The 25,370-nt window shown below is 35.1% G+C and overlaps 1 protein-coding gene across 6 annotated transcripts in view; it reads right to left on the bottom strand.

The window, feature by feature from the left end:
- Window positions 1–937: 937 nt before the first annotated feature.
- Window positions 938–25,370, bottom strand: part of DACH1 (dachshund family transcription factor 1) — a 352,605-nt gene continuing 328,172 nt past the window's right edge. For all 6 annotated transcript variants that reach the window (XM_036384869.2, XM_036384853.2, XM_036384861.2 and 3 more), the window contains one exon: window positions 938–3,712. Coding sequence is in view for 4 of the 6 variants with exons in the window: in XM_036384853.2 (XP_036240746.1) it covers window positions 3,675–3,712 (38 nt within the window). In the remaining 2 variants the exon portion in view is untranslated. The remainder of the gene's footprint in view (window positions 3,713–25,370) is intronic.

The raw sequence follows: 25,370 nt of genomic DNA, 5'->3' as shown, positions 1-25,370 counted from the left end.
GCTGGAACCCAGGAATCCTGTCAGCCTCATGCCTGCAGCCCCCAGGCCATCCAGGAATAGTGGAATGGGCTTATCCAAGAAAGCTAATCTCTTCTGCTGTCCCAACCAGATCTGCCCCTAATGAAAGCAGAAGTGTCCATGTAGGTATGGTTTGGAAAGGAAGGAAAGAGAAAGGATGGGAAGGGAAGGCAAGCCAAGACCAAGTAAGGCGGGACAATGAGGTACAATACTCAAAATCAGTCATACCTCTCTGACTTTTGAATTTTATGTAAGCAAAACCAATGTAGTTCCAAATTTGCTCTTAAATAACAATCTTGACCTTGGAAAAAAGCACCCTTTTTTTTTCTCACAATGCCAACTAAAGACATGCTCTGCCAATGCCTGTTTAAATGTTTAAATACTTGAGGTTTGTTAAAAAAATGTGTTTCTAAACACATTTTATCAAGTGAAGGAGATTTGAGACAAAACTAACAGGATTACCCCTGCATTTTTGTAGTTAGAAGAATAATATTGTTTTGTTCCATCAATGTGTCCACTTTACATTGTTCAGCACAAAGCTTTGTGGAATAAGAATCATGGGAATATCACAATATAAAGGAAAAAAGGTACAAATAACAGCTTCATAAACTGAGAAATGTACATAAATAAATCATGTAGATGGGGGCAGTTTGCTTAGCTGGCAAGAAAAAAAAATGGAAAATATGCTTGTTAAACAATAACCACAGAGTGTGCTTTTATGATGTTTTTCACCACAGTAATTCATATTAGAGATAGAAGCAGTTGCATGTTAAATAAAATCATTCAGCATTGTTCGCCTCACATTACAAAGAGCTGACTTATGTTGTTTTTAGATGCCTCCCATTAGAAAGTAAATATTCCTCTGATGTTATACATTTCAGAAAATTTAATAAAGATGAACTGTAAATAAAGTCGCAGGGAGATTTCAGACAGTTTTATTAGCAGATTGTTGAAAAGAAAAGAAAATTAAATACAATAACAGTAAACGTGGTTCTCACATTGAAACCAGGCTCAAATAACTAGGCTACCATAGAAAAATTTCCAATTCTTGCATTATGATGTAAAAACAGATTTTTGTACAGATTTTGTACAACAAAATTCGTAATAACCTTTTTTCATTTTTAGAAAACTTTAAATATATAGATAAAAATAGACAATTTTCATAGGTCCTACATGAAGATGAGTATGTTCTGTTCCAAGGGCTTGCATAGAGCGCAAATATGGTTATAATATAGAACAACTAGACATTAATATCTTTAAGATTACAAAAGCATATAAACAATAACATGAGGACAACTTTTCTTCATAATCTATGCAAAAAAAAAAAAAAATCCAAATCAAAACCCAAAACCAAAATACCAACCCAAAACCTGTAAAACTAAAGAGGGGCAAAAAACTTCAACTTACGGTAACATCTCATGGTCTGTAATATTTACACTGTTTTTAGCAAGATTCTTTCTAAACATCCAGCTCATAAATTGGTTCCCCTTTAATCCTTAACACTTCTGTTTATGTACCAAGCCAAACACTGAGGCATTCCCAAAGGTCTTGAAAGAATATACTGTAAAACTACTAAACCTACTTACAGGTGACTCTATGCAAGGAGCAGAGCAATGGTAAATGCTAGTACATATTTCAGTTGTAGGCTTTTAATTCTCTTTCAGATATGAATGATTCAAAAGCTTGCCACAAGTCCATCTAACTTTACAGCTGTTAACCCTTTAAAGACTGCATATGAAAAAACTGGAGTACAGAATCCCATGTGTGTTTAAGCAACTATGACAATCATGAAAGAATCATGGTTAGAAAATAACATCACTACAAAGTAGTAGACAACAATATTTAATGAAAAATATTGCTCAATATTTCTTTAAAAAAATTACTGTGATGTGAACTTGTATATACATCTTTCTATTGTTAAAAAAGGATCGTGGTGGAGTAAATATGAACTGCACAAAATAAATGTGTACCAGTATTGCGAGGAAGACCTACAAACTATAGAAGCTCAGTGCTAGAGATAACAAAACATTAGATTTTATTTTTTTTTCTGGACAAAATAATATTAATATCCAATCAGAACTACTTTTAAAGAAATATTTGCTTTAAGTTAGGCATCTTAGACATTTAAGGTTTTGATATGTTTCCATGTAATAAATAATATTTTATATGCATAAAACATTAGATGAAGAAAGCATAATCACAAAACTTACAGTAATAGCACTGATTCACAAAATCAGTCTTTAAAGGGGTAACCCAAAAGTATGCAAAGCAAAGAACATAATTTTTAGTAATGTAATAAGCAGTGTTTTGCAGCTTACTTCCAGTTATCAGCACAAAGGTGAAAACACATATTGTAGCTTTCATAAAGACAGTGAAAGTAACACATAACCATCCATCCCTAAGACAAGGTGGGAGGGACAATAGACTTCAACTGTATCACTCAGTTCTACGTGGAATTGGACTGATACATCAAGTGTTTGTTAGGTTTTCTTTTTTTAGCAACATTGACGTAATATGACATTAACATATAAAAATATTTCTGGCATTTTGACTTGCTGCTCAGCCACAGTCCATTCTTAGAAGTGCACTAGTCAGGGCACTAACCAGGGCTCAATATACAAATAAAAGTGGCTGATACAGAATTCTGACTTATTACCAGATGCTTAAGATCTCATTCAGTAATACTGTGACTCCAGGACAAATATTTACATGCCTGCATGCGTTAAAACTAGAAAGGTGTCTTTCTGACCAACAGGGTGACAAAACAATTTTATCTAAAAGTTTCATTTCCTAAACTCTAGATTTCTACTGCATACATAATACCTTCCTTGTGTGATTTGTGTTATATACTGTACATGTGACCAACATTTTGATAAGAAGCAAAGTCTTTTATTTCATAAACCCCTGCCAGTTTACAATGAGAAATTATTATTTTTTATTTTTTTTTAATTTTATTTTAGGAAAAGAGACTTTGTGAATGGTAAAACAGTTTGTTTACATTCAGCATTTCTTTTCACTTACACAAAATTCCATTTCACTTAATGTAGTCTAACATATATGTGTTGGTCTCTTGGAAAGCATGTGGAAAAAATGTCTTTAGAAGAAAAACTCACGATCATTGTTTGAAAACTGAATGTATCAATTTTTTCTTCTTTTACCTTTTTTTTTTCCTTTTTTTTTAAAATAAGAATCCTCTTATGCCCTCTACAAGTTCATTTCTGAGCTGTCTTGCTGGTTTCGGTATGGTATAACAGTCTGCAAGTGTACTTGGACACTGCTGGAAGGATCATTGGATGTGCTCAAATATAGAATCATCAGAGGAGGAGAAAGTCTGCATTCCTTGAAAAAGGGAATACTCAGCCTTGTTCTGACTGCCTGTAATTTTGGATACAATAGTCTGGCGCAGAGATGCAGATTTTTGCTGTGAGAACAGTGCTACTGTACATTTACAAACATTCTCTAGATCTCCAGGTTGAGCCACGGGAGATAACCAACGGAGGACACTCTTGCAGAATTCTTTACATTTTTGAAGAACATTGATAAATGAAGTTGAGGAAGTTGGTTTGAAAACGTTTTGTTTCCACAGAACTCCTTATGAGCCAATGTCTTACTGCAACGTTCTTTACCGTAGCACACGTATTTTCAGCAGGAAAAATTCAATACATGACAGTAGTTTTCAAATAAAGTCTTCCATCTAAAATATGAAAGAGAAACATTTGCTTTATACATTTATATCTTCAATGAATCAAAAAGAGGAAAAGCCCCACAAGATTTAAAACCTCAGCGGAAGTAGTCATGCAACAAATCTGTAAAATGTCCCCTATGGTACTTTTTGTCCAAAACAAAAGAAAATCATAAAACCTGAATGTCACCTTGTCAATTCATCTGTCAGTGGTCAAATAAACTCTGTTGAAAATTACATGCACTTTGCAAGTTATGAAAAATGTAACAACTTCTGAAGCTTTAATGTATGCTGGCCTCGTATCAGTGCTAGGGCACTAGGAATGTAGGTGGAGCCTCTGTGCATGTGTTTTTACTGATATGCAAACATAACTGAATAGTGCTGAACAGCAATTATTTCCTTCATGGTTGCAGAGCAAAAAAAATCTTCTTGCATGCAATAGTTAGTACTCCCATCACTAAAGGCATAGCTCACACTTTCTGATTTAGCTGTGTTGTTAAATATACCATGTAATGTAACCATTGTGCACATTTGTAGCTATTTATATAGAACCCAGTATAGGATATTTAAACGGTAGCAGTGAAGTATAGCCTCCTTCCTCCCATAAATGAGATTAACTGAACAATTACTATGTTAAAGATGTAAGCACGTTTCTCACAACATTTTTTCCACACAAGTGAGGAGCATATATTTAAGTGAGATATGTGAGGGAACATGAGAAACACTAAGCTAACCTATGCAGTAACTGTTGATATAGAAAAAATTGAAGAGATCATACAGGCACACCATATTTTCACCTAATTTTTAAGTACAAAGCAATTTTTTCTTCACCTGGGACATGAACACCTTATATACACCTATTTTGATAGCAACATCATGATTATTTTTTAAAAAACAGAAAACAGACAGAAAAGTTTCTTAGTTTTCTGACCTGTAGGGTGGAAAGTGTTGTCCCCATGTGAATAAAGCACATTATGAAGCAATTAATCCTCCCCAGTGCATATCTACTAAACACAACTTATATTTTAGAATATAAGCATTTGCAACTACAAGCTGTATCTCAGCTCTTAAAGTTTGCATCAACTTCTTATTTAAATCTAAGTAAATTCAGTAAATATTTCTAAGTTTTCAAAAGGTTTTGTTTCTGTTTGATTTTCTTAGTCTAACATTTTTATTCCAAATCAGTCTGTAGAATTTTTTATTAGAAATACAGTAAAAATTAGATATTCAGTGAAGTGATTGCATGAGATAAACCTGTACAAATGAATGCTGAAATTTTTGAAATGTTTTGTTATCTTTGAAGGATGTGGCATCACCTCCATGAACTTACTGTAATTGTTGAGCGAAAGAAAAGTTAGCGTGAAAGCAGACAAAAGTACACACCCCACAGCTGTAAAACCTTCTGCACATCCCTTTCCAGTTCTATCAGAACTGCTGGGGAAAGTGGGAAGCTGTAAAATCAGTCTGCTGCAGTGATTCTTATCTAACATCCCTTTGTTTTTCCTTTTCCACCACTAGTTCCCTTTTGTGAGCTACTGGGGTATATGCCCTTTTGCTACTTTCTCCCCATCTTTACATTTTTCTACCCCTTTTCCCTACTTTTTTATGTTCCTAGCTTTTATTTTTCTTTTTTTCTTTTTTTTTTTCAGAGTACAGGCTAACTTTCCCACTACATAAAAGTGCTTCCTCTCAGAACCATTTCCATTCTCTTTGCTCTTTATGGCCTTTTTTTGCACTGAAGAGAAATAAAAAGGAATTGAGTAAGGCCTTAACTTAAAGACTTCTATATTATTATTTGATGCATGAAAACCAACCAAAATGCTTATGGGAATTCAGGAGAGAAAGAAGGAGCCCCTGAAATGGAGCTCAGTAAAACTGAAGGCCTGGAAAACCATCTCCAAAGAAAACCTGCATTAAGTACAGGTTAGCTACTGCTACTACTGGCTACATTTCCATATAGTTCTCCTAAACATACTGAATAAACACAATAAACATTTACAGCACTAAAGCTGTCTAGATACCTCTGCAGGAGTATTACTCTGCATATATACCAGCACTTTGGCTATCCTGAATGTACACTTGCTAATGAGTGCTATGTATAATTCCCACACCTTAATATTCTGATAACCTGCAGTTGGTAACTTATTTTATTATACTAGGTCTCCATTTACCTTTTAAAATAAAATATGCATTAAAACTAATTCTCAATTAAAAATACAGCTGCAGGAAGCAGAATCCTTGTAGCAGACAACAAAAGATGAGCAGCAGTACAGTTTCAAGAGTCAGCTCTATTTTACACTGCTTAAGGATCCAACCTGGCAGTGAAATCAATAGGAGGTTTTTCACTTCTAAAAGATGACACGACACTATCAGATCCTGTATTCTGTATCCACAGAAAATGAATAAGAATAAAAAAGGGCAGCTCTACAAAGCACCTTCCTTACAAAGTAAAAGGATACTTGTTTATATATATAAGTTCTCTTCAATAACTTCATTAACAGGTTGGCCACAGAACTCGAGGGAATACTAAGTAAGTTTTTCAGTGACACTAAACTGGGAGAAGTTGTTGACTCTCTCGAGGGCAAAGAGACCTTGACAACTGAAAGAGGTGAGCAATCAAGCCATATGAAGTTTAACAAGGGCAAGTGCTGGATTCAGCACCTGGGATGGAGAATCCTGGTGGTATGCATAGACTAGAGAATGATAGGCTGGAGAGCAGTGCCATGGAAAGGGACCTGGGGCTCCTGGTCAATGGCAAGTTGAACATGAGCCAGCAGTGCCCTGGCAGCCAGGAGGGCCAACCCTGTCCTGGGGTGCATCAGGCACAGCATGGCCAGCCAGGCAAGGGAGGGGATTGTCCTGCTCTGCTCTGCACTGGGGCAGCCTCACCTCGAGTGCTGGGGGCAGTTTGGAGTGCCAGAATGTAAAAAGACATTAAACTATTAGAGAGCATCCAAAGGAGGGCAATGGAGATGGTGAAGGGTCTGGAGGGGAAGATATATAAGGAGCAGCTGAGGTCATTTGGTCTGTTCAGCCTGGAGGAGACAGAGGGGAGACCTCATTGCAGTCTTCAACCGCCTCACATGGGAAAGTGCAGGGGTAGAAGCTGATCTCTTCACTCTCATGACCAGTTGCAGGGCTTGAGTAAACAGCATAAAGCCAAGTCAAGGGAGGCTTAGGTTGGATATCAGAAAAAGGTCCTTCACCCAGAGAGTGGTTGGGAACTGTAACAAGCTCCCCAGGGAAGTGGCCATGGCACTGTGGCTGAGAAGTTCGTGTAGCCACTCATGAAGAACGAACAATGGGTGAATAGCAGTGTGCTTCAGAAATTCAAAGACTTCAAACTGTGTTAGGAAAAACTCAGGGATCTGCAGAGGAACAATGAACTAGCATCTCAAAGTGGTGACCAAATACAAACCCTATATTTGTCTGCTCTCTCTTTCCATTGGTGATTCCTACTACCTTGCTCCTATCCATTCCTCTCCCTATTCTTAATGTTCTGAGGTTCTTTCCAAATGATAGGAACTTCTCGGTGCTGTTGTCAAAGCCACCAGAATCACTTTGCCTCTAGGTGTAGCCAGAGCTCCTATCTGAATACAAGTGGAATATTAGCACTGATAAGCCTTTAATGATTTCAAGGTTAAAATCATAGACAAAACCTACAAATCATGAAAGTGATCAGCAAATCGAGCCAGCTCATTCTTTGTAAGCCAATGTGAAATTGCCACTACTTCTAAATCCTAATTCCTGAGTATGCTTGTGCCTTCTGCCTCCCAATCAGCTTTAATTTATCAGCTATGCAGGCCTGTTGCATTACTTTCTTCTGTTAACAAATGCAGAATATTTCTATCAGCATAAAAACAATTTTATGTAAAACAAATATGCAATGTTTTAGCCACACAAAAATATGCATACAAACATATACTACACACAAACACAGACACATACACACTAAGGATGTTTACAATACTGGGGTATATCTTTAGCCTACTGAAAATTGTTGATCTGTGTTGAAGTTTTTCCCAAATTTACATACTGTTATATACAAAATAAGTACAAAAAACTTACTTTTACTCTTAGGAAGTCAAGGAAAAACACAAACTGGGAAAATACTGCTAAATTTCTAAATAGAACTGTGTGTGATTAGCAGATTGTCATCTGTTTTAATTGCTCTTTTGCAAATGGCAGTGTTCAGCAAGATCACACAAGCTCATGCTAGTAACTCAAACTGAAAATGCCACTACTCCTAAGCATCATTTGTTTTTGTCTGTGGATTGATATGACAGAAATTCTACCCAGAGTGAGGGAGTATTTTTTTTAGATCAACTCTTTTTAATTAAGATTCATTTTGAGGCTTTTGGATGAACATGCCCAAATAGTTAAAAGGTCACAAATGTTATAAAAAACAAACAAATGGAACTGACATAAAAGTTTGCAATGCTGAAACAAATCATATGTCTCAAAATGCATTCCCACAGAGATGTCATCTGGGTAATGATTCACTTTAGTGTTCTGTGGGCAGCTTGCAGAAAGTATCTCTATGGGCCCAGTATTTTCAGAGGTAAAAACACAAACCCATTCATATTAATATGGAACCTTGTAAACTGATAAAAATGTACAATGAAATGCTAGGTTTTGTCTTCAGCTGCAAACTAAATAAGTTGCACATTAGATGGTAATGTGGGCATTTCTGCACTGGGAGTGCAAGTCCCAGTGGGGCTCTTTGCCATCCAAAAAATCATATTCTCAGAGTTGCTTTAAAAATAAATGTAGTAACAGTGATCATCATGACTATAATACTGCAGTGTTTAATTTATGAAAATCTGCAAATCAATGTCCAAAGTGTGCTGTCACATCTTAATTCAGTCGCTTGCTATCTTACCAAAACCTACTGAGGTAAATTCTCCTCAGGAAAAGGATAGTGTTTTCTGTAGTTAGGAGCTGAAAACAACCAACCAAGTGACCAAACAGACAGAAAGATACAGCAGCTTGACACAGAGAGCTGATAAGAAACAAACTCCCAGAGTCCAGGTTAAGAAGAAAAGAAAAGGACAAAATACTTTGTGAGAAGGAGAATCACAGAATCACAGAATGGTTTGGGTTGGAAGGGACCTTAAAGATCATCAAGGACCACTCTCCTGTCATGGGTAGGGATTCCTTTCACTAGACCAGGTTGCTCAGAAAATGAATGACAAGATATGAAATCTCAGTGTGAGCTTTGGAAAGTTGGGATGACAAGGTTTGAATAATTTTTTTATCCTTCTTTTTTTTAAATTGTAACTTGTGAGCTGTAGAATAGTAAATTCCACGATCCAAGAACCCTTACATCAAAGTAGCCACAGTTTCAGTTGCTAGAAGTCCTAACTTCAGTTAACATATTTTTGTCAAATATCACTGGTGCAGGACAGTGACAGAAGCCCATTTTTACTCAAAATGTGTCTTGAGGGTATTTGAATAGTGTATCTATTCATCTCTTTGTACTTTCAAAGAACATTAGTTGATGTCTCTTGTTGTGAAGACAGGAATTTTATTCCCAAATATGGCTCTGAAATTTTCTGTGATTTTAGTTTGTGTTTTTTGTTGTTGTTTTTTTTTTTTTTACCATTTTTCTGTTCTAATTTTCAAACTTCTGCTTCTTTTCCTTTTCATTTTAGGTAACAGAGATTTCATGTACTGATGGGTTTCTCAGTCTCTTTTCTTGTCCTTAGGAAGAAAATAGCAGTGGTAGCTGAATCCTCTAAGGATGATATTAGCACAAGTAACAAGAAAAACCCCAAAAACAGAAACCAAAAAAACTATATATGCATATGTATTTAATGGAAATAAAAGGTTCTTCACTCAAAAAAATCCATTTGAACCCCATCTCTATGGCTGGTGACTAAACTGATCTAAGCTTAGGGTCCTCTTCTAAAATCACATGTTGCAACACAAAATCCCCAGGACTAGCCCATGCGCTCCTAAAGGCAGCAGATGCTTCATATTGGAATTGAGTATACTGTTGCCAGACCCTCCAATCATTAAAATCTGCTAACTTCAGCTTTAAAGAAATAAAATATTTGTGACCTTAAATGGGGCTACTCATATCTAAATCAAAGCAAAGCTGCTCATTTGTGCTAAGTAACATAATAAATTGCATTTCCTGTCAGGAAGTAGCTTTATTGAAAATGGTAGCTATTTTCTCAAAAGTTATTTCCAGGCACCTGTAATCTTAATGAGGTTTGTCCCTTTCAAAGAACAGTTGTACGTGCATGCCCGAATGCACTCAACCTCTTCAGCCCAGAGCTGATAAAAGCATCTGCATGCCATAGCTCAAGCATGTTAAAATTATATAACTGGTTGGTTTATTTGTTTTAATAAGATGGGGCAAATGTGAATCATAGTGTACTTCTAACCATTCATTCAAGCTGATGTTTTAATCATTTGGAGGAAGAGAAACAAAACAAAAAGTAAAGGATGGCAAACAAATGGAAATGATTCATGCGATATTTGATAAGACAACAGTGGGAAGTCAAAATAAAAGCAAGCATATTGTGGCAGATGGAAGGGATCATAGTCAAGTTGTAACCCTTCTTTAAAAAAACTTAAAAGGAAACAACTATTGTATGCTCTTCATATATTTAATTCCAAATCGAGACACAAGAGGATTTATTTTCCACCAAAGATGGAAGATAAAATGGGAGTCTAACTTTTTAATAATGTGAAAATAATTTATGATGAACTTCAGTCTCTTTCAGTTTGCAGAATGTGAGACAAAAAGCCCATCATTTGTAAAAGTCAGTAATGGAATCAACTGAACATAACTTTTCATAGTATTCCTAATAAAGTGCAAAACAGTACATTGTCAGGGGAAATAATTCCTCCTAGTGTCTAGAGTTGATTAGAACTTTGAGGTTTTACAACTCAATACTGATAAGGAGGGACGGAGGGATATACACTGAGCTGACATTGTTACTGGCAGCACAAGTAGCAAATGTATTGGGGAACATGGATGGATCCACTGTCATCTTCCATACCAGAGTACAGGAGATGCAGGAAAGCTGGCCCAACCACTGAGGCTTTGAAATTCAAGCAATTTGTTCTTTAAAAAAAGTGCCCATCCAGTTTTTATGCAAAGATGGGTGATTTCACACTGCATGTTCATTAAACACATGCAAATATGAAGTATGTAAACATATTTGGCCAAACACTATCCCAGTTTGCCCTTTGTGTAACACCAATAAATTAGTTTCAAATTTGCATATTGTTATTAATCATACACCTTTCATTTCTCTACTTAACATTCATGTACAAATATATTTGTGTTAATACTCAGTACAAATATTCAGGAAACTGAGATGTCCATGTGTTTCTTTTTAAAACAGCAATTTATATGTAGGAGATTTTAATTCTAATTTAAGACATAAAACTAAACCATGGATGTGTAAAAAAAGAGCATCTAAACACCTTTTTTCACAGTTATTTTCAAATACTGAACTATCTTCTCTCAGTGATTTTACCATGTGTTTTAATCATTAATATATACTTCCATTACTCCCATGTTACTGTGGGAGTAAGCTAAAGGTCAGCAATCTGGTCTTTAGTAAACTAACAAAGCACGGGAGTACCTGAATATGTCACTTTCTATTATTTAAAGATCATATACTATGCATAAAACTGGCCATTTTGAGGACCAGAAAAATAACTGAACTAGTAAGGTGAGAAATTCTTTGAAAGAAATAGATTTTTTAAAAAAATCAAACTGTCTTTTCTTGTTGCTTCACAAACTTAGCAACGCTTGTTTTATTTGTATAAACAGAAGAAGCCATATCCAAAAAAAGGCAACAGAACTGATTACTTGCAAGCACTGAACCTGAGTCACTAAGGCATTGTACTGTGTCATTTCATGTTAGTAAAAAAAAAAATTAGTAATGATAAACAACAACAACAGACACAAAACAGAACAAAACCCTCTCAACTGAAGAATCATGTGGAAAAGTTATTAAAGGATGAAGTCACAGCTAAATACAATCAGCTTGTGAGCTTCCACAGCTCATTGTGTTCAGTGCTGTTTGTATCACAGTGTGGATAATTTTGGTGCTGAACAATCTGTCCTGCATAAATAGTTTTAAGTTCTACAAAAAGGTATGCTTTATTTGTTACTGTATTTCCAGAAACATAAATGACTTTTTTTTAGTATCAGCTAGCAACCTTGGATCTGATAGCATAAAATTGAAAAAGAATTGAATATTGGAACTTAGTTTCTGCCTGGCACTTTCTGCCTTTGTTTGGTTTTGTTTGTTTTTTTTTTGTAAAGGCCAGATGGAAACAGACTTTATCATTCATTCCTTTAGTCTAATCACTCTTCTTTCACTTCTCTCCATTTTGCCTCCTTTTTTAGTGCCTTGCTCAAATCATCACTTTTTAACACTAAATATCATCATCAAAGTAATCTTACATACAAGATATCAATCATACAGTTAAGCTTCAAACAGACTTAAAAAAGAATTACTTTCCTTTTCTGGAGAGAAAAAGTGACCATAAAAAGAAATTGGAACAAAATACAGGAGATCAGTGTTTTCTGGAGCTTTCAGCAGTTTTTGCTGAATTACAGAAAGTATCTATGCAAAAGTACATGTAAGTGGGTATTTCTTTAAAACTACCCTCCATCTACACACAAGACAGAAATGCACACAATCCTTCCTATCACTCAACTAGAAGCTGATACAGTAGGCAGGATAGAGGTGTATACAACTATAGATCCTATAATAAAATATGAATATTAAAGATATTTTATACAATTCTGAAAAAGTAACATGGGTCATGATAATTTTGCTAGGAATAGTTGTGGCCACAGTTAGTACTCTCCATCAACAGACAGTGTGATGTTAATTTCTTTCAGCAGATACAAATAATTTATGAAGATGAGCTTTTCTATGGTATTATCTTTTCTAGAGCTTTACTTCCATTACTTTTCAAAACACAAGAAAAGACTTAGATCTAATACCTACTCCTACACAGAGCACCTCTTCTGGTTCACAGAATCACAAACCTACCTCACCCTTCTCTCCCAGCCACATCTTTTCTAAACAAGTAATTTGAATTTCATGTTGCCCAAATAACTAAAAGGCAGACTAGTGTTTTGTTGTTTTCAGATTAAACACCACAATTAATACAAGAGTATGTAACTGAGATGCCATTTGAACTGCTGCAAAGTCTACTGGAAAATAGAGGCCATTTAAAGAAAGCTATATTAGTCTGCATACATAATTCTGGAATATTTCTTAATATCAGTATCACATTAGCACCCCACTTTAATACACAACCACTCCTGCTCTCATCTGTGTGCTAAAACAGAGTAACCGCCCAACGCCAAACATGAAGAAATAGTCACATGCAGAACAGGAAGGAATGAGGCTGTAAATAGATAGATTGCACAACAGCAAGCTTATGGAAAATCTATTAAGGATGGACGGGATGTCAAAACATAGGTAACATAACCTTGCTGCTTTTAGGTATTTTGTATGAAAGCAAGTTTATGACACCAAGCAGTGCCATTCAGCTCCAGAACAAGAGTCAAGCCAAAGAACCAACCAGAAGTCATGCTCTAGGAAATCAGCTATGAACTGAAGTCACACATAATCCTTCAGGACACAGAAACAGACGTAGGTCTTAATGAGGTTTCCAGGGCTTAGGATGAATGGCATAACTACAAAACTGAAAATAAAATCTGCTCATGTTAATTCTGAGGAAGACTTCAAGCTGAAGCACATAAATGGGGTCTAACCCAGTAGTTAGCCATGAAGCAATACTTAAGCAAAAGGCTTTTTTTCTTTTCCAGAATGAAAACTACCAGCATTTTATATTATGAGGGAACTCTGCTTCTGTGGCAACTGCAAATGCTAGCCCTGGTAGGTCACTTTTCAATTCAGAGTTCAAACTAGTTCCCCTAACTAAGTGTAAACTTCCATCTTGAATACATCTTCATAGATGCATTCAAGTACTGCAGTGACAAGCCAATCTTCCCCATTCCCTCTCAGTGGTAACATAATTTCAGATAGGTACTTCAAAATGATTATTCTACCCTCCCAGGAAAAACTCAATTAGCCTTAGGGCCAGGTGGTTTGAATTTGGCACCACTCTGTGTCTTTGCCAGTAAAGACTCCTCAGAAAAAACAGCATGTCATGACAGACTGTGTCCTGGATGCACCCCACTACAGAAATCCCAGACCATATGGAAGCAGCATGCTTTCCCAGAGAGAACTTAACACCATGGTTCATCATCAAAAAGTAAGCAAGAGAAAAGAGAATGGCTAAATTAAACTACAGAGCAGTCTTAACCAATGACTTTGGGATCAAGTGTCTACCTTGCAGCCAGAAGCAATGAGCTGCACAAAATATCTGAAGTGTAAAATTTTCTTGCTTCAAAGTGTGATTTTCTCAAGACAGGGGAAATGAAAAATGGTACTTCCTGGTTGCTTTTACTCTTCCCCACCCATCTCCCTTCCTCTCCCCACCTCTCCCAGCTTTCTACTTACAGTGTTTCTTGTCAATAGCAACACACTAATGGCATTGTACAAGTCACTAGCAGGACATTCCCTGGAACAGCATTTAAGATGCTGGTTACCCATGCTCAAGGTGAACTTAGACTGGAATTATTTCAGAATAGGCTATTAGTATAAGACAAGGAATACAGTCGACAACATGCACATAAAATTAATTGATTTGCTTATCAGAGAAGAGCAACTGATCATTCCTTGTATATACATTAAATAATAATAATAAGAGACACAAACCACCTCTTTTACAGGAACTCAGCTCTGAGTGGTCTTCCAGGATGACAGATGTATTTAAATGGTTTTTATGAAAATATTTGTGATATGAGAGCCTGAAAATGCAGATTTTAAAGCCCATCTAGTACTATCTGTAATGCTGTGCTACTTAAATAGAAAAATAATCAAAAACTGAGCATATCCTGAATATATTTACTGAATATCTGGCCTAGTAAAATAGATTTGGCTATAAAGTTAATTTTAGCTGGAAAAACTAAGAAGTCAATGGTTTTGCAAGAATATGGAAAAAAAAAACTAGAGGGAAACCTTATGAGTTTCTTCTGTTCACTAAATGTTTAAGATCAAGCTCTGGAACTATTGTCCAATTGGAACTGGAATAAAACCGATATTTGTGTGTTTTAATACAAACACAATTTGAGCCTTTCAATATTTTAGCATTGGGAACCAGATTGCATCAGATGGCATAGTTACTGCAGTGAAAGTGACTATGATTGTCATAGCAAATTTGATGGCAAGGTTGAAAATGGAACTGATCCTCCAGTCAGTGTACTACTTTTATGATGCTTCCAGTATTTGCAGTGAAGCCAAGGAGTCTGATCCAGCCACAGTATTTTATGTCCAGTTCAGCAATGTGCAAAGATACTGTTCCCTCTCCAATGGCTAAGAGTGTATATCTTTGAGTCAGAGTATAAAGCTAAAAATGAAAGCAAATTATTGCTACTTTTTATTTTATGTTTGTATTCAATATAGCTTGATTACTTGAAAGGAGTTGTAGCCAGCATATTGCAGCATGAAACAATATCATGAAAAATACATGTCTTTTAATGCAATGGTTGCACCGACAGTTTGTCACAGGCAAAATCTGCAGAATCAACACATAGACAAAATAAACAAGTCAAAACTTAAATTATCTAATACAGCATTGTATATTTTCAACAATCCATATTCTAATTTCATGCACATAAAACAGCACTGTAAATTTTTTGGTCCTGCCTTCATAACACTTTGTTTCCAAGGCCAGCTGTAGCACATTGTGATCCATCCTTTCTAACATCCATGACAAAACACACTATTATGCTATTGCTGCTTTTCCTAAGCTATTAGAGGCTGCATCACTTTAAAAAAATAAGGCTGACAAGAATATAATAGAAAAAATGTTTTTACCATTACTGGTACACACTTTGTGTTTCTCAACTAGGAAAAACAAAATGACATCACATTATCATTATATATGCTGCTGTCTCCCAGGATGTCCTTCAGGTGTTACAGAACCCTACAATGAGCAAAAGCAAAATATTTCTTTTTAAAGCTAGCAGTCTATTCTATAGAATACATTTTCCTCTTTACAAGCCAGCTGGCAGTTCACTGGAAGAATACTTATTATAGATATATGCTGACAGCAAATTTTAGCTTAGATAGAACGTGATGCTGGCTAAGTAGTCCTTCCAAATGTGTTAATTTTAGTTTCACTTCCTTTAAACTTCCTTTTCTTAGCTGACTATTTTTTTTTAATTTCATAGGTACTTGAGATACTAATAGAAATGGGTAAAATTCCACATCAAATCCATGAGAAAGCCAAATTCTTGAATTACACAAAGGTGAAATTGTTTCATTTATTTTTAATCATATCAATATAAAAAATAAGCACTGTGAGAAAACACTATTTTTAGAATTACAGCAGATTTAACATAGCAATTGCTTGCTTTTCTGGTTTGCAATATGAAATTTATGTGAGTATTACAGACATATTAAATATTAAACAAATATTAAAAATTTGTTTATCTTAAATTATTATAAATATTTCCTATTTCTCAAGGACACAAAAATGCCTCTTTTTTAATATTACTGCCAAAGACAGAAAGGGCAAAACCTGAAATCTTTGGCCACTTTTAAATTAAATCATCAGACCCTCAGTTAGTTAAAGTTAATATAGACTTCTTGATGGCGAGATTATCTTTTTTTTTTTTTTCTTAAACTGATGAAATAGAGCAATTAAGTTGGAGTGATATTTTAGGAAGATGATTGCCTTCTTAACTCTTAACACTGCACAAAGGGCTGCCTGCCTGATAAAATCTCACAGTACAGTTTTATTTACATTTTAATTCTAACTGCTTTTTTGCCTCTTGAATATTTTAAGTGAATGTTGAACTTTCATTCTCCTTAACAGGATTTCTGACCCCTCAGTTATTTTAGGATTATAAAGGAGAGACAGTCCTGTACTACACCAAAATGCTGTCACTCAGCAATATACCATTTCTGATCTAATGCAGAATAATTAAGCTAAGTCAGTCTATTACATTTTTTCTCATATGATGATTCAGGTAAGGTACATTTACACAAAATTTCAGCTATCAAGTATTAGTTTGCTACATTTCATAAAATATTTCTCCAGCTATTTCCTTCTACAAAATTTGAAACTAACTATAATTAGCTGATAATAGTTGTAAATTGCTGTATCCCCTCTCTTTGCCACTTTTTAATGCCTAGGACTCTGATCCATCACCAAAGAAAATATAAAAGCAAAAGTTAATAACATAACTGAACTTCTACTGTGCCTTTCATCCAAGATCCAGAATACTTTACAAATATTAATTAAGTTTCACAACACCCTTGTGTGGCACCAAAGCATCGGTGCTGCCATCAAGATATCAGTAGATATTATTTCTTGCTTCATGCATAAATGTTGGTTTCGGCTTAAGGCATTGGTTAAAAATGCCCTGAAGCATGCCAAATGAGGTGTTCCTTTGCCTTTCAACAGCAAAACATCAGATGTAAAGTATATAAGCCACCCCAACAAGTGGTACCATTTTAATTCTGAAATCGATATTATCCACTCAATTCTTTGCTGAAAAATGTAAAATGGGCAAAACAGTGACTCCTTAGCATATACTTCTTGTGACTGTGTCAAATCCTACATCAATTCTTTGTAATTAGACAGTTTTGGAGTATAATTACAACCTTTGCTATAAAATGGATTTATTCTATGGGAAAAAAACTCCACACACTACAAACAACAACAACCACCGAAGAAATTACTTTCTCACCTCCAGAAACTGAATTCAGCTTTTCTGGAATAGGACTGAGCTTACTTAATTTGTTTGTAGCAGTCTATACTGGGGTACTCTAATTATTATTTTTAATGGGATGAACTCTACTGTAGATATTTCTATATCTATATAGATACAGAAATCTCTATATCCAGTGAGGGTCAAGGGTGGCAAGCACAGGTGCCTACATTGAAGACTTCTATGCCAAATCAAGTTAATTCCAGCCCACATCTTGTTTGCTAGCATAACTACATTTAAAAGGCAAAACATTAACTAGTTGTCCATTACTAATCAGTAATGATATAGTAATAAAGTTACAGTAATATAATGAAGCTGTATGAGTAATGTGATACTATTTTCCCTTCTAGAGTTCTGTGATACTTCCATCTACCTCCTTTTCTTGGTACCTCATCTATCTCTTTTTCTACCTCTCGATTTATGGCTGCTTTTGTTCTTTTTTCAGAATCTTCAGAATGCTTTTCTGACTCTTGTTTCATGCCTTGTGCCTTGTGTAGTAGCATCCAAATGAAACAAAAATGGTGCAAAGCTTCAGTATTAATGCAGAATTCAAATTCTCCTTTCTACATTTGAGAGTCATACTTTATGCAACTTTCAAAACTGTTCAAAGTTATACGAAACAGAAAAGGAATTGTCAAGATTGGATATTTTTCTAGAACTGATGCAAAATTACCCATTTCTAACATCAGTAGTTATAAGATGTGACTGAAATGCAGCTGTTCTGGTGTTATTACTGTCACAACTGATGCTGGAATTCTGAGGCAAGCAAAAAGGAAAATACACAACACATGAAATTCATCACATTAACTTCAGACACCTGCACTGAACGTAGCTGCATTTGAACTGGTTTAGCAGACTCCCTTTATAAGCAATGAAGAAACTTGGAAGTTGTGATTCATTTTCTTCAAAGGGAGAGATGTGTCTATTACTCTTCATTGACTTTAACAGGAGTCCAGCCAAATAGCTCAGATAAAGACATCTACCCCACAAATGTGTGAAGTGGAACATATCCCTCCCACTGATACTGTTTGGGTATTTTATAGATAATTACATTGCCTCAGCAGCTATTCCACACCTTCAGAACACGGAGCAATATCTATACTGCCATTATGGTATTAGCAAAGTCCCACTATATCTTATCAGTTGAAAAAATTATAGGATAATGTAGTAAAGAATATATGACTCTCTATACCATCTTGATAGCTTAAACATCCTGTTTATTAAATTCTAAAGCACTCTTAAAGAGCACCGACTTTTTGGTCTCTGCAGGCTTGGCTTTCTCAGGTATTGCATGTCTAAAATGAATGCAAACACATTAACATGTTTATAAACTTGTTCAAGGATTTAAGCAAATGCAGGCATATTGAAAATGAATAAAAATCCCATTGTGCTGTTTTACTGTGCAAATATAATTTCTTGTAAATTATAAACCCCCAAGCATTTCCTTATTTCAAGTATATTTTCATTATTCCAATAATGTTGTACTCATCCTTGAAGTGAATGAAACTCCTTTTCACCTGTCTTACTAAGCACAGTTTTAACATTCTGTAGAGACACTATTTTAACTATACTTTGTCTTCTTTCTCCACAGACTCTATTTCCAGCAATATTAAGTAGCTGATAGATTACTTTGGGATTTTAGGTGGTCCTCATTTTAAGTAACAGCCTTCACCTTTTTCCCAAAACACCCTATCATTGTCCTTTTATACCTGTTGTTTTTTTTTTACAGAATTAGCTCTTAAATTAATCTAATCTCCTTGCAGTTCTATATTCAGATTTTGCACAAAACTTCAATACTGATGATTTTTTTTTTCCCACAGCATACTCTCATTCTTGTGTGTCTGGATATTTTGGATACTGACTCAAAGTTGCTGATCACAGCAGCCAGGACTGTCCTTTGTAACTTACACTCATCAGGCTTACTCCAAGTTCAATCATTAAGTGCCAGGTAGTAACTCACAAACTATTTTCTTTTTTCCTCAGCTGGTAATCTTGTAGAGTATAAATTAACCCCATATCATGTACAAACTCCTGCAGTATTTTAAACTCCAACCTATGATGCTAGTCTCTTTTTCTGTGCATTACATCTGTTCCATAAAATCTCTGAAGTGTCACAAGTTGACAATAATAAAATACCAAAATTTTTACTTTGTCATCCTTGTTTGTAAAATATAAAAACCCAAAAATTATCATCAATTAAGAATAAAACTGAAATAATTTTGAAACCCTTGAAAACTTTTGGTGGAGGGAATAGGGTTTTTCCAAATTTAAATGTTGCTGTAGTCAAAATGACACAGAATGTGAAATAATGTGTTTGTTTTTCAGATACTGTAGGTCTGAAGATTTTTTTTTGTATACTTCAATTATAAAAACATTTAAAACATACAAACTTGTGCAATTTTTATTTTAATGAAGATGAGAAGTTCATTAACGAAGATAAATATTTCATTAGATGTTAAATAAAACAAAGAGATTTTTTGGCTTCTCTCAGCACAAAATTCCTTTGAAAGATTAATTAATACATGCAAATTATGCAAATTAGACCCATGCAAATATTTTATGAAGACAATTAAGGGAACCATTAATTACTGCTTTTTTTGCTTCAGTGAGATTCATTCATTTAATTTTAATTTCACTTTAACTGTTTTGATGTATAATCTTGCAGCTAAGAACTTTATCTTTCCTAGTGGGTCACTTAAACTTATAAATTTCATCAAGTGAGCAGCAACAGAAATCTGCAAAGATATTCTCTGGGCTATGTTTAGTATCAAGAGAAATTTTTGACACAATGCACTCCTAGAAACTGCAGAACTGGAAGGGAATGTGAGCTCATTCTTGGACAAGGTTCAACTGCTGGAAAAGCAATTAATTTGCTTTGGCTGTGCTAATATAGGGGAATTAGAAAGTGTGACACAAGACAAATAGAAATAATTAGTTCTCCAAAATGATGTTCTCATTAATATGGTTTGAACAGTAGAAATAAAAAACATTATTGTGGCATGTCTGCATTCTGTCCCTAGCCACAGGAGGTAGGAAAATGCAACATACAGCATTTTTTCACCTTTGTAGTTTGTGTGGTGGTGGTATTTATTTTCATTTTTTATTGTAGGTTTTAAGAAAGGCAAATTGTGGACCTGATCCTGTTATCTAAAACCTACTGTACTTGCATAAAGCACGAGGATTCCCTACGCTTCTTCCTGTGAAAAGATGAAGCTATAAACCTAACTGACTAGGCTTTTCACAACAATACACTCAAGTTCCTAAACTGAAACTTTTATTTCAATATCTTTCATTTAAATAACATTTTATTACATGCAATACCCAAGGTATAATGCGTTTTTTCTGCAGCTTAAGCTCCTTTAGTAAAAATGCTCTAGCAAAGGAGTTACGTTATCCTCTCCAAATCCGACAACATAATTTTCTTTTTCCATAACATGAATATACACTCACTCATTTTACAAGGTACACAGAGGGGAATTTTCACTTGCTCTCCTTAACACTTACCCCAGCACAAAGCTGGGTTTCCACAAGCAGTGAAAATCACTAGCTGGCACTCTTTACAAAAACAGGCTGCTAGAAGGCTGTTAAGAACATCTGCTCACTTACATTCTACATTTCTTAGCTTCTTGCAGGATTAAAGGTAATGGAAGACTATGTGGCCCCTTTAAAATATTAACTTCTCCCTCCCCTGCAGGTTTGCCAAGTTCCAACTGAAGGCACCTCCCTCTGAAAGTTTTGCTGTCTACACACCTCTTATCTAGAATCAGATATTAAAGTGAAATGACTTGATATAATTTATTTCTTAGTTCAGTTAGGTGGAAAATCTATAGTGTCTGACAGAAATAGAGATTTTTCTCTTTAAATACAAGGAGGGAAAATGTGGCCATGTGTTAACATTTTTTGAAAGCTGATTACCACAATTAGCAAAATCCTTAAGTGCAACTACCAAAGAGGTTTAGCAAAATTACCCAATAAAATGTCTAGAATTCACACTGTAATGATTCATTATAAAAATCCTAATGTCTTTAGGGACGTACTGATAAAAAGTTAAAGTGTATGAAACCTTCCTACAGCTACATACTGCTTAACAACATGGATGCAGTATGTGCATGTTCCTAATTGGCTAAGGAAGTGTCAAATATGTGGATGAATGAACACAATTCTTGCAAAATTCTGGGAAGTGCCTTCTTCCTTGACCATTATTTCTGTTGCTAGTCAGCTGATCTATTGAAACTTTCATTGAATGTGTCTGTGTTAATGATTTCTATACAAACAAATATTAGAACTAACATCTCGTATCGTATCTGGTAGATTCTAGACTAGCAATTTCCTAAAAATCTTTTGGCATTCAAATGCTATTTACCCTTTGTTGGGATCTTCTTATTCTCCCTCCACATTGCTAACTTCTTTCTCAGTTTTACAGTTTTTACTTCTTTCTCAACTTTCTGTTTTAATTTCTGAGGGCTACAATCTTTCTCACACTGTCTCTCTCCCCATACTTTGTATCTGAGTAGTCTAATCCATAAACTGAATTTCAGTCACCATATCCATGTTGACAATTGACACAGCCCTTTGTACTCCAGGTCTGTTCCCTTCTGTCTGACATAAAACCTCAGTCTGCTTTTCTGATCCTCTGTGTGCATGTGTCACTGCTCCGACAATCTTAGTTTGAGAAAACAGAGCTGTTAATCATTCACCTCTTCAGATTCCTCCTCATCTTCCCCACTACTACTACTCTTAGTCACTATGAACTACTCTTTTAATCTTGTCTGTCAGTAAAGTTCAAAATCAAACTATCCTGTTTGTTTGTAACTTCTGACTCTTCATTACAACACAGTGTCTAAATTTATTCTCAAAAAAGTCTCTGCCCCTCATTCTCCTATCCCTCTTTCTAGCTATAAATTCACATGATGTTTCTCCTCATATCTCACCTACTAAAGTTTCTGTCTTGGTTGTATAAACAAATTTGTATGGCAAAAATATTTTCCTAGTCTGCTTCTTTGAATTGTCACTCTCTTCTAATTCCTTCACTGGCTCTTCCCTTTTAACAAGTAGAAACACAATACTTGAAAGGTTTTGCCTTACCCTTCACCTTGTGCATTACTCCTTATCAAAACGCTTCAAATTGGAGTGATACTTCCAAATAAGCATCCTCACAGTGCTGTCCACATTTAAGAAGACCCTCACCAAGCAATGCTTACAAGATGAACTCACTACAGCACTTTAGGTCTGAAGCCTGGATTTGCAGATGAGTCTGACAGAAAGACCTGAGATCAAGAATGCTGCCTGAATCCATAATGTGATGAGAATACAGGTTCATGGACATATATAACTTCCCATATAAATCAAAAGCACTTACCAGCACAGTCACTAACATCTCATAGTCATCATCTCCCCTCAGTATTTGTGTAAAGTTTTAAGGAAAGTGACATTATTTTGTTACATTCCTTCAATAACTTTAGTTTACCTGGTCATGAATGGGACAGTAATTTCAATACTGTTGTCGGCGACATAGGTAGGGATGATAATAACAAAAGATTTAATGAATACTCTTGCCCCACTGCTGGCAAGAGATCAGTTTACCTTTTAAAAGAAATGCATTAAAATACTTTTTCACATAAAACTCCACTGCTGCCATAACACACTTGTGGACAGATTTGCATTTGATGGCTCAGATTCAATTAAATGTTACATCTTTGTGGTTTTGACTGAAACATTAAAAGGATGGTGCAGTAATGCACACAGGCTTTCAGCTCCTGAAACACAAAAAGCTCATACTGGTTTATTTTTACTTCTATGAGTAAAAGTATAGCAGGTATTGAGCTTCTGTGTACACAAGAAAGCTGAAGAAAAAAAGTTCAGTGCAACTTTGGGTTAGGAAGCTGATAGAACCTACAGTAATTAAATAATCCATTCTCCACTACTGTACCTTCAAACCTTTGAAATGTCGTTATGCAAGGTGTTTTAACCAAACTGGTTATATTTATGTAGAAGTACCAGAATCTAGAATTTATGTCAGCTCTTTTTTACAAAAGATAAATACACAGGGTCAACTTGGTATAAGACTAGCACTCATACAAAATCAAGTCATAATCAAATAATGGTAGGCAGCATATGTTATTGTATTTTCAAAGCTTTGTCTAACAAAGAAAAGACTTGAAAATACTTAGACCAGGTGCACTTTGTCATTACCCTGATATTCACAGAGGTTAGCCATCAGTCTGAGCAAGTGCAGAGCAGGCACAGATGATGTGCTCCTTGTATTCTGCTAGCATGGAGTTTTGGGACATAAATCCTGCCACTGATATTCAAGTTGGTAAATTCCATCTAGTTTTCCATATGTCTGTACAATGAGAAAGCATGACAGAATATATAAAAGGGAGGGCAAAACATGAAGGGCAGAATAAAATCTTGAACTCTTGCAATATTTAGGCTCAGTCTCTGTTATACCACAGATTTCTGATATATTCATGATCAAGCTCCTTATCCCCTCTATATATAAAGATAATTGCTTTGTTCTGCATCACAGGAGTATTTCCTGATGTGAAGACTAAATCCATTAAAGACTGCAAAGTTGTTCAGATATTACAATGAAAACATTTCTAGTAGATTTCCAGTTACTCTTGGCATAGCTCAAAACAATTTATCTGAGACAGCCACAAGGCTGCAAATTGGAATCAGTAGCACAAATAAAAAGTAAGGATCTATTTACTAAAACTTAAATTCATGCAGAAACATTATAACAGTTTAATGTCCTCTGAAAATAAATAACCAAAATTTAACAAACTGATTTTGGACTAGCTAATTTTTTAAGAGTTAAAATATTAGTGTTTTTCCATGAATAATCTGCCCTTAAATAGTTTATCAGAACTATTATGCACAAACACCCTTTCCTTCAGCTTGATGCCTGATTTTGTTTTGTTTCAATATACTTATTTACACTAGCAGTTGAAAGAATTACAAACTTAATAAATACACTCTGTTGAGTGTCTGCTAAAGACCAACTTTGCTTCTTTACCTATTTTTAAAATATGATTGCTCTTGCAAGCTTCATGGCCAAAATGAATTGTTTGTTTCAAATCAAAAAGAAAAAGTAGGTAGCTATGAAAAGATTTTAATATTGAATGTACAGATAAGAAGTCAAAGATATCCCAAAGAACAGAGAAAGTATGAGAATATGCTAATGTATTAACACATTAGCAAAGTTCAGGGCTGCCATATCCAGGACCACTTATCTATTTGGCCAAAGAGCTCATTTTGAGTCACACATGGTAAATATTATCAGATCCTTCTGAATGTCAGTCCGTTTGGAATTCTTTAAAAATAATTTTAAAAATACCCACAACTTTTTCTACCTACTTGACTTTTTCCTGTCTCAGTCAAATGCTATGTTGAAAACAAGCTAGTCCACAAATAATAGGGGAGCAAGATCTAGAGAAATTATCTCATGAATGTTTGTGTGTAAAAATGATAGGAGTGGCATAGGCCTTCCCTTTAGAATTAACACAGTGATAAATATATATTTTATTCAATATATACACAATAAACTATGAATTTTCATTTAATATAACCCAAGTGTAGAATGTTGTATGTTCAAAGGCATTCTAAATGAGCAAAAGGGGTTTGGTTCAATATCTGCTATGATTTGAGTCAGACTTCCACATCCTGTAAGGCTGCTTCCAGCTGCTGCTCCAGAAAGGCCTGGATTTTCTGGGAGCATGATGCAGATCTCACAGATGCACTGCAGCACCTCAAATAGCACAAGTCATCCACTTGTGGACAAGCAAATAACTTTTAAAATAGTGCAAGAATTAATGTTAAGATAAGAATGTCTTA

Source organism: Molothrus ater, chromosome 2, assembly GCF_012460135.2.
Source record: "Molothrus ater isolate BHLD 08-10-18 breed brown headed cowbird chromosome 2, BPBGC_Mater_1.1, whole genome shotgun sequence".
NCBI lineage: Eukaryota > Metazoa > Chordata > Aves > Passeriformes > Icteridae > Molothrus > Molothrus ater.
This window is presented reverse-complemented; position numbering and strand designations above follow the sequence as displayed.